The sequence below is a fragment of the Dermacentor andersoni genome, chromosome 1, assembly GCF_023375885.2.
Source record: "Dermacentor andersoni chromosome 1, qqDerAnde1_hic_scaffold, whole genome shotgun sequence".
Lineage (NCBI taxonomy): Eukaryota > Metazoa > Arthropoda > Arachnida > Ixodida > Ixodidae > Dermacentor > Dermacentor andersoni.
The window spans coordinates 200,434,581-200,444,145 of record NC_092814.1 but is presented as its reverse complement, the minus strand read 5'-3'; the positions used below and the strand labels follow the sequence as shown (position 1 = coordinate 200,444,145).

At 42.4% G+C, this 9,565-nt stretch overlaps 1 protein-coding gene and 1 non-coding gene across 4 annotated transcripts in view; both read right to left on the bottom strand.

Moving 5' to 3' along the window:
* The window catches only part of Rassf (Ras association family member), a 60,270-nt gene extending 51,946 nt beyond the window's left edge, over positions 1-8,324 (bottom strand). Inside the window, exons 1-8 of one of the 3 annotated variants that reach the window (XM_055062960.2) lie at positions 8,106-8,185; positions 7,980-8,005; positions 7,209-7,303; positions 6,024-6,166; positions 5,141-5,216; positions 3,827-3,841; positions 3,585-3,743; positions 356-736 (exon numbers count right to left, since the gene is read on the bottom strand). In XM_055062960.2, coding sequence (XP_054918935.1) covers positions 356-736; positions 3,585-3,743; positions 3,827-3,841; positions 5,141-5,216; positions 6,024-6,166; positions 7,209-7,286 — 852 coding nt within the window. In that variant the 5' untranslated portion in view covers positions 7,287-7,303; positions 7,980-8,005; positions 8,106-8,185. Of the gene's footprint in view, positions 1-355; positions 737-3,584; positions 3,744-3,826; positions 3,842-5,140; positions 5,217-6,023; positions 6,167-7,208; positions 7,304-7,979 lie in introns of all 3 variants that reach the window. The other 2 variants (XM_055062959.2, XM_050194802.3) reach the window with 2 other exon arrangements.
* A 342-nt stretch (positions 8,325-8,666) lies between these two features.
* On the bottom strand, positions 8,667-8,739 carry TRNAK-CUU (transfer RNA lysine (anticodon CUU)). The gene has a single exon. It is a non-coding gene; the product is annotated as a tRNA-Lys (tRNA).
* Between the last annotated feature and the right edge of the window lie 826 nt (positions 8,740-9,565).

Here is a 9,565-nt window from a genome sequence, read left to right as displayed (position 1 = left end):
ACAACTGAGAGTTTACTGTATTCGTATTCGATTAGTATTCGAAAATTTAGATATCTGCACACCCTTAAACTTTTTCTTCAGCATTGATGCACAATATACAATCAACTAAATGAAGTTTCTCCAATACTATTCACCACTGCCAGTTGGGCATGTGTAGGCCTGCCCTTCTAACACTTCATATTCCTACAAAATACCACTGAACATGAAAACAAGCAGAACGTCCGATCTTTAAACTCTTCAACAACTAATGTAACGTAACGTAGCCTAACCTAACAGTACAGTTTACTAATTTCGACGGCTTTTGAAAGTCAAGATACGTATCACACATCGTGAACCGGCACAAGGGTGTCTTTACCTCTCTGTTGTAGAAGTGCCCATTGATGGAACAACGGCGGCGCAGCTTCACTCGTGAGGAACGAGCCTTGCTGCGCAGCGTCACACCCTCAAAGCCATTGGCATCTTCACAGGCCAATGACTGCTGCTGCGCACTGGTGTCAGCCAGCAAGTCCGACAGCGAATGTTTGCCGGGGTTTGGTAGTGTCCGATAGCTGCGGCCAATTTCTGATGAACTGCCATTTGTATGGCTCTCACTGCACTCTGGATCCGAAAGCTGCACCTCTGCAACCATGTTGTCAGTGCTTGCACTCATCCTGAGGCCACCATTCTTGCCTTCTGTGCCATTTTCCATGCTGCCACCACTTTCCTTCTCGGGTGAACCATTCTGCAAGTACTTGGACTGAAAAAGAAGAGGCAGGAACGAGAAGAAATGTTTAGAAAAAGCAAGCTGCAGCTAATGTAAGCCCTGCACCCAGATAGAGAAATGTGTACCTTTGTACACTGCACCACAAAACAGTTTACTCAGAACAAATAAGTCAATGTGAAAGGCATCTCTTGCAGGTTGGTGAAAGACAGCCTCATAGAGTCACTCAAAGAAATATTTGCCTAGTGAACAAAAACACCAAAGCCATCCAACAACATTAGGGCTGAAACACGAAGTGTTTCTTCACACCACACCATGTAGCGGGCACGGGCAGCCCAATGGCGAGATGCTTGGCAAGGTGGAAATGCAAAGTTTCCGGTACTACACGGATAGTATTTCAGGTTTGATCTTTTAAGTTGTTTTCTATGGGAACTGCGTGAAAAGTCTGGGCTAGGTGTGCCATATAGTCAAACTTGGCATATTTAGCACAATTTCTCGACAGTGTGTCCAGGGGCCCCGCACACGCAATGCCTGGCATGGGATGTGCTGCACTCTGTGTAAAACAACCTACCAGTAGGAATACTTGAGTAGAAAGTGCTGCTCCCTTATGTTGACTAATTGTGCCACAATTACAGATAAATTCTCCGACTAGCACGTAACCAGTATATGGGTTGCACATGTTTTAACATTCCTCTTGTGCTAAAGTGGACTATTCGGACTTGCAGACACTCTTCTTCATCTTTGTTGCTCACAATTTTTGCCTCTTGGATAATTTCTACAACAAAAAATGCAGTTTTACACATTTCTCGCTTACTGAAAGCACTTGAGCCAGCTCACCTGTGCGATTCTCTCTAAGAGTTCATACTATAGTTTCCATGGCCACGTAGAGGTGGGCAGCTTGCTATTTAGCTCTATAGGATGAAAATTTGACATGCATTCACTGTGGCAAGACAATGGCTTTGCCTCTTCACTAAACAGGCCCTTTGTGCATCATCTACTCTTTTTTGCATTTATTATTTTCAGTTTCTGTGTAAGTGACATGTTCTATTTCCCAATTATTTGAAAACACGTAACGCCTATGAAAAAGCAACAGCTCAAGCAAGTTCCTGGAATTCTACAGTCCATAAGAATAAATCACAAACAGTAGAGAGTCTCCCTTTGTAAACATTCTAACTAGGTAAACGTAACAGAGGGCACCTCAACACCAGGCCTGACACAGACTTTTTTGGGATGTTGGAAAGGCAGAAGTTTTGCCTCCTAAAGTATTCTTGCTTTATGGAATAACCACCAGCCACTGTCACGCATTTGAGCACCGCAACACCAGTACAATTAAAGACAACCAGGTAAGCCACGTGTTTATCACCACTCTGTGCCAACGAGATGCCTTCCATTGGAACAAACATCACTGCCAAAGTTAAAAGTATAGAGCCGAAAGCAAGCAAAGTAAATTAGGACTATTAAATCAACGCACAACTGCATCACAAACAATAAATCTCTAGAAGTGATTTGGCTCAAACCCATCCACCTTGTCTTTTCAAAGTACTGCACAAAGCGACTCCTTGCGTGTCTCATGAAACAAGAAGGAATCCAGGCACCTAACTACTACATCCCGAGATTCTAAGATTAAAGCTTTTTTTTATATCTCAAACACAACCACCTGGCACTGGATAAAACCTTCGATGTCATGATTAAATCAGCATCGCCAAGAGGAAACAAAGATTTCATTTAGTGCTTAACCAACAGACTCCTGTTTTAAGTTTTCCCCACATAATTACTGAGCAGAACTCATTGCCACTATTAATGCTATGTAGCAGTGATTCATCTGACGTAATTGCTCTTTAATATGGGTTATTATTTTTGCTCAATTGATGACTTTTCTAACAGTACTGCTGGACTTCAGAGTGTCACACACCATGGCTTTTGTCGATGTTGACTGCATTGCAAGATCTCTCGTTCATCCATATTATGCATTACGATTGTTGTGAATGGTACGCTCTGTGTTGCAGTGTGGGACTTTGTTCTCGTCATGTGACATACTATTATTTTGCTATTCATTTCTTTTGCCAGCACTTGTCTCTAAACATGCTGATGCCCCTCTTTCAAGGGCCTGCAGTATTGTGCAAATAAATACTGATGGATATGATCGTCAAGCCTGTGAGTTCAAATGATGAAGTATGAAAATATGAGTAGGTATACAGTTTAATGGCAAACGTAAGCAAACAGGTTAACAGCCTCACAAATCAGTTAATGACTTAATAAATTGGATACAACAGTGCATAAACTTAAATCCAAACCCTAAATTTTTGGCGGGGGGTGGAACTGTTTTCAATGAGGCAGTGAACGTGCATAAAAAGAAGCATATGTGGGCAAACATGATTAAGCCTGAGGAAGTACTAGACGAAACACTAAAGCATGTTCTCCTTTACAAAATTTCAGCAGGCAATCAAAGTTTATAAACCCTGGAGTGAGTCACTCTCTTCTGCAGCCATTCCAGTTGGCTGGAATCTTGGACTCAGTACAAGACAAATAATGTGAACGTGAAAGACACCAGCAGTTCCAACAGCTGTAACAGCAGAGCCAGTTTCTATATAAGGTGCCAATAAAAGTTCACAAGGCCTATGAAATATGCTCAATTCCTGTTTTGGCTGTGCCCAAAGATGCATGCCATCATGCTCATGATGCTTAGAAAGAAACAGTAGACTGCAGCCCAATGCACTCAACTGCCGAGTTACAGATAATAAGCTTGCAAATATGTTGTAGTTCCAGCACAATGTGGAGCTGTATGCTTTTCCCCCTACTTTTTTTCTTAGTGTGTCTCGCACTAAATCTCTCCAAGTAATGGAGAAACACAAGAAAATTATCTACAGGGCTATTTGTTCCATACCCCTCTGTCCTTTGAATTGATGGCCAGTCTACTAAGTCGCAGTGATGTCCTTCTTCTTCGTACAGGGATACGGTCATCATGGTCTTCTTTCAGACGGATCACTCGATTCACTCCCCAGAAGATTCTGATGGACCCTTCCAAGATCAGGCGGCCATTTCTCTGCAGATACCACCCCCTCAGTCACTTGAAATGATACATTCACAGCACTTGGAAGTTACACCTTATGTTCCCTTATCACTTACAGACAATATTGGCATCTGGAAGCAAAGCAAGAACAGCTTGTAAGTGTATGACATTCATTCTTGTCATGAACGAGTGTTGAATTTGGCGTTCCCTATGCACTACTTAAAACAAAAAATTACAATAATACACAAAGCAACAATGACCTGGAACATCCAGGAGCCCGGGAGTGTGTATGCAGGTGCTACAAGACAGAAAGTGCCACACTGTGAACTAGCTTTGTTTTATTGATAGAAACAAAATACAAGAGCTGTCACCATTTTCTTTTTCTATCTCATTAATTCCCCTCACTGTTGCACTGAAACACTGCACTCGTAAAGAATTTCATAGAGTGGCATTTCAGTAAATGAAATGAATGCACACTAGCCTACACAACTCCATTAGACCTTTCTATCGAGCCACATCAAGAAGGCTGTATTATGAGCGATACTTTTACCTCAAGTCAGCACAAGGCACCAATTTCTTAGTAACCGGCACATACAACTGCCCATTTAAGGTAGCCTGTTGCCATACCTCATGACAGCAATTTGAAGCAGCTTCTCTCATTTTTTTTTTGTCCAAGAAAAATTCTGCAATGTGGACTGCGCAGCAATATGGCTATACATGAGTTTAAGAAGTCTTAAGATTCTTCAAGGGGCTCAGCAATATCTTTTATGAAAGATGTGCAATGTGTATGGTACCAAAAAACATGTCCTCCTGGATCTCTCCCAACAAAAACTTTGAACATGCCTTGTTGTGTAAATGGAGTCACTAGTAATGAATATCTGCTACTGTCCCACCCTTGAGGCTTTGCCCTTTACTTTTCAGTTCCTACTGTACTCAAAGCTGTGTGCTGCACTTGCGCAGAACGATGCCGAGTATGCTCCATCCCATCCTCACACCCAGCTTTTGATCAGTAACACCTTGACAGCATGTGGTGTGACCCACCAACCATTGTGCCATCCATCTCGGAGTCCATAGGGGTCCATCGTATTCGCACAGTGGTAGCAATAGCATGACACTACTACCCTATCAGTGATGACATTTCTCTGCTTTTAACAGATGTACTGTTTAGTAACGACACTTGTTTATGTGTCACACATCATGTTTTATTTTATTTTCTGATATTTTCTGTGATCTGCTGATTTTCGAAGATCCACATCTACAGACTCACATTTAATGTCGCACAGTGTGGTTACAAGCTGCACATACAGGCTCAGGTATTCATAACAGTATCGCAATTTTATTTAATATATTTAAAAAGTATTGCAGGGCCACATTATTTTGCCAAAACAGAGACATATCATGAAAGAATACATTGTGACTTCTATACCTACCAAACGGCTTTGAACAATGCCACTTTTCCCCTCATAGTATTGATTGTAAACCTTTAGTTTTCCCTCCAGATGATTTCTGGAAGAAAAATGAAGTGTTAAGTTGTAGCATGCAGTGCTTTTAATATGCAGTGAGATTCTTAACAAGTGATCAGAACGCTCAAGGAAATGACAGCAAAATATAAGACATTGTTTCATATTGATATAATCAGTAGTCATATTCTCAACTGGTTACTTTCAGGGATACTTACATCTTTAATGATGTAGCATTATGCACAATGGCTCATTGGATTGGCAGGCGTTTGGTCACTAGCTTAGCTGATGGGTGTCCATTAAAAGTGATATCCCCAAAAGCAATCAATCCAGAATGCCAGGTATGCCAGTGATTGTTAAATCTTTACTTCTAAATTCAAACTGACAAGCTGTGCAAAAAAAAAAAAAAAAAGAAGCAACACTCTTCAGTTAGACCCTGTAATTCATTCAGCATTTGCACCATTTGTTCCAATGACTTTAAGTATATTCATTAAAGTGCTTGTTTGGTTTGTTCACAGGAGTATTCTCATTGTTCGCATTCCTTTACATGTGCCTTCTGTTCACTAAAAGTATTATGTTGATGTACAGCACTGAGTGAAACAAAAAGTTCTATTCAGTATCCTCAGCTTCAAAGACAGTGCGGATGAAACAGCTCAAGAGTAGAAATGTAGATTTCACTTAGCCCATCTACGGTGCCTTTGAAATAATTTCTAAGTACACAAACAAGTAATAAAATATCAAAAAGCTGTACACATTAAGGATATATTTCAATTGATAGCTTTGAGCCTTTGCAACTGCTCTGAGTAAAAGGGTACATCAAACCCACTGACAGGTCGGTCCCATCAAAGCATACCTTGGGACAGAAGAAACACACTGGCGGTCCTTGGTGTTTTTTCCAAAGCTTGTGTGTGCCTCAACTTGTGAACCATGGCCAAATAAAGTCGGGCCAAAAAGGACACTGTAGCAAGGGACATGGCAGTAGGGAACTCCCTTGTGCTGTTTGAAGCGGACAAAAATTTATGAGTATTAGTGGCCTCATCATGCTTGACCGCTGAAATGTGCACCTCTAAAGCAACTTAAAAGCATTATATTATTACAACGTGCTTCGAGTCACGTTGTGGAGATGCTAAATGGTCACGCTGCAGCAAACATAGTCTCTTGGAACCAGGAGGCACAAAAGTTTTGCTTAGTGGACATAACTTAAGTTTTCATAGCACTGCAGTGTAAACTGCAGGCTTGTTCATCACGAAATGCATTACTGCCATCCACTGTTCCTCAACAGCTGCAAAACTGTGTCTTCTTGTCACAATCGGGAGCCTAAACATTGCTACAAGAATATTTCTGTTGTAAACCCATACTTTAAAGGTTACAGAATACCTCAGATGATCTCAAACAGTAACCAAGAGATCTCCAAGAGGCACAATGGCCAAAACAAAACCTTGTACTCTCAGTTGTTTTTCTGTGTTACCTTGCTGTAATAATTCACGTTTCGCCTATTTCTGGCACATGTCGCACTACAAATACAGTTCTGAAATGTGTAGCCACTGCTAATATTGTTCATTTCCACTAGTAAATATAGGGAAGCTGTAGTCAATATTTTGAACACATCCTCAACAAAAAGTCACTGCTGTAAGAATATAAATGTAGGGAAAAACAACGCATAGTGATATTTCTCCGAAATGCGATTCCGGGATAATACCTTTATAGAGTGACATTTTGGCTACCAAACATCCCGGAGCTGCGGAATTTCGCTTTCATGCGGATGCAAAATTACGGTAGTTGGCACATGTAGTCGCAGCTCCTGTACCACCTAGTGTCACCTCATGTGGCACAGAAACGCCGCTGAATTGGATGCATCCCAAATAAACAAACAATTTCACGCAGAAGTTTGTCGCGTTCCGTGGGCACGAATAGAAGTCGACAGGAACATTCAACAATCATTTGTCTAGCGAGTTCACAACCGACCTAAACGATAAATTCGCTAAAGCCAATCACCAAAAGTAAAGGTAGAAAGAAGTGAAACAGAGGGTAGCAGCACCTCAGCGTGCTGTCCGGGATTCAGCCTTTTTCCACATTCTTCACAGCGTAGGCACTCCGGATGCCACTCATAGCCCATCGACGTCTTCCGCTCGGCTGTGGCGTGCGGGTAAGCGAAATGAAATTAGCAATTATTATATTGTTTAGTAATGTGGAGAGTTGGGCGAGTTGGTGATTAATCATAATACCATGTTGGTGAAGCAGCGCACTAACCAGGACAAGGCGCACACACAATACACGACCGCTGTGTCGTGTATGCTTGAGTCTTTCCGCCTTGTCCTGGTCAGTGTGCTGCTTCACCAACACGGTACGATGACTATATTGTTTGCTTACAAAGACAAAGCACAACCTTCCGCACTTATCACTTTTGCGCGGCCTGCTTGATTAGCAGCAGCCTTATCAATAAAATTTGAACACGTAATAACACTGCGTTGAAGTAAAATGACAGTTGTATTGCGTGGCTACGTGAATTCTTTAATCAAGCTAGAAACGCATGCGTCTATCGTAAATGAATATCTCCACGCTCCAGCAACGAACGCTCTCTGCACTTCGTTTACTAATAGACCCTTTAATAAACACAACATATTGTTGCCTTAAACATGGCTCATACGTTATTACGCAACACAACAGTTGGCACTGGAAGTGCCTTCTCTTTTTAACCTTTATTTATATCCGAGGGCGCAACTTTAGCGATTATACAGCGACGGAAGCGATGAGCCGTCAACGCTGTCAGCACAGCACAAAGGAGGTAGTCAGCAGTCGCTCAACTTACCGAAATAAACAGGCTTTCCACATTTTCTGCACGTCCACATAGTGATAGTGAAAATGTAAGATGCTCATTAGGCTTCCAAGTGAACGATAACGCATCAAATTTCGCAATATATTTAACTCAACTTACAAGTTAAGAGCAGCACACAAGGAAACCCACAACTACCACATTACCAACAACATAGACGATAGGATATGACATCACGTTCGCACAGTTTTAACCTTTAACTGCGTATTCATAACTTTAATTGAAAGAAATGATAATCTCCAGGACAAATAATATTGTGACCTCCTAAATTATTGTCGTAAATAATTGACACTAGTGTAGTATGCTCTGGTTTCCTAGAACTATTTTCTAAATGCGAGATCCCAGACCCCGGCACATTACCTTGTATCTATCCGCCATTTTGAAAATTTACCAGCCAGCCGCTTATTCGCTTCGTTGCATGATCGTCGTTCTTTCTCGCGGCGCGAATTTCAAGCACGCAAACGTGTAGGGGTAGTGACACATGCTACTGCATTTTCGTTGGAGGATGAAGAGTTAGCGCAACATAAGCACGCCAGGCCGGCGTGCGCTAGTATCACACACGCAACCACGAGCATCGTGCAGCTAAGAAATGTGTGGTGTATTTTTCTAAACAAGAAAGTTACAAACCTAAATAAAATTAAAATAAATAATTTTAAAAGACAACGCCCAACGTGGGGCTCGAACCCACGACCCTGAGATTAAGAGTCTCATGCTCTACCGACTGAGCTAGCCGGGCACTGGCACGGGAAGTTTTAAACTAATTATGGAGGGCAAGCTCTACCCAACTACCCAACTAGAGTATATTAGATTCTAACCCAATTTATCTAAAAACGTTGGCTCCACCCATGGAGGGAGGAACTTTCCATTCACCTTCTTGGGTAATTTACGTTAATATGTGCACTAGCCCAATACTCTATGGCTCCACCACTGGAAAGGCTGGCGCGGCGGTCAGCGTGACGGGGCTGAGGGATCACATGCATAGAGTTTCCTACAAAAAATTTTGTAGGAAACTCTATGATCACATGGACACAGCGCCCGCGTCGTCTGCTTCGGATCGAAGCTCCGAAGCGAGTTGAAAACAGCAAAGTCTCACCTGCGCTGCGGTTCTGATTAAGTGGGGAGGTTTTCCCGCTTCGGGTGTCTGCTTAACACTTGAAATTACTATAATACGTAGCGGCTACCTTTTAGGCGTCCAGCACGATAGGCTACTGCTCGCTGCCACAGTGCTGAACGTACAGAACTGAGCTCTGTGTCCGCCTTCACATGTACCCGCAGGACAAGAAGCTACGCGAAGCTTGTATCACGAAACTTAGAACCGGCAAGCAGCCATCGGCTACAACTCGGGTGTGCAGTAAGCACTTCCGCGAGGAAGATATCTGCTACGATGACGGGGCTGCGAAGTTCGCGGTGGGTAGGAGAAAGCACGCACTGAGACTTTCGCCCGCGCGCACTGCCCGGCTAATGTCGCGAAGCTTTGGTCTATGAACTTGTTGATGCTAGACACTGGCAAGTTCGAATCACTGGAATGGAAAGGGAACGCTAAGAAACACCTAAAAAAGAAG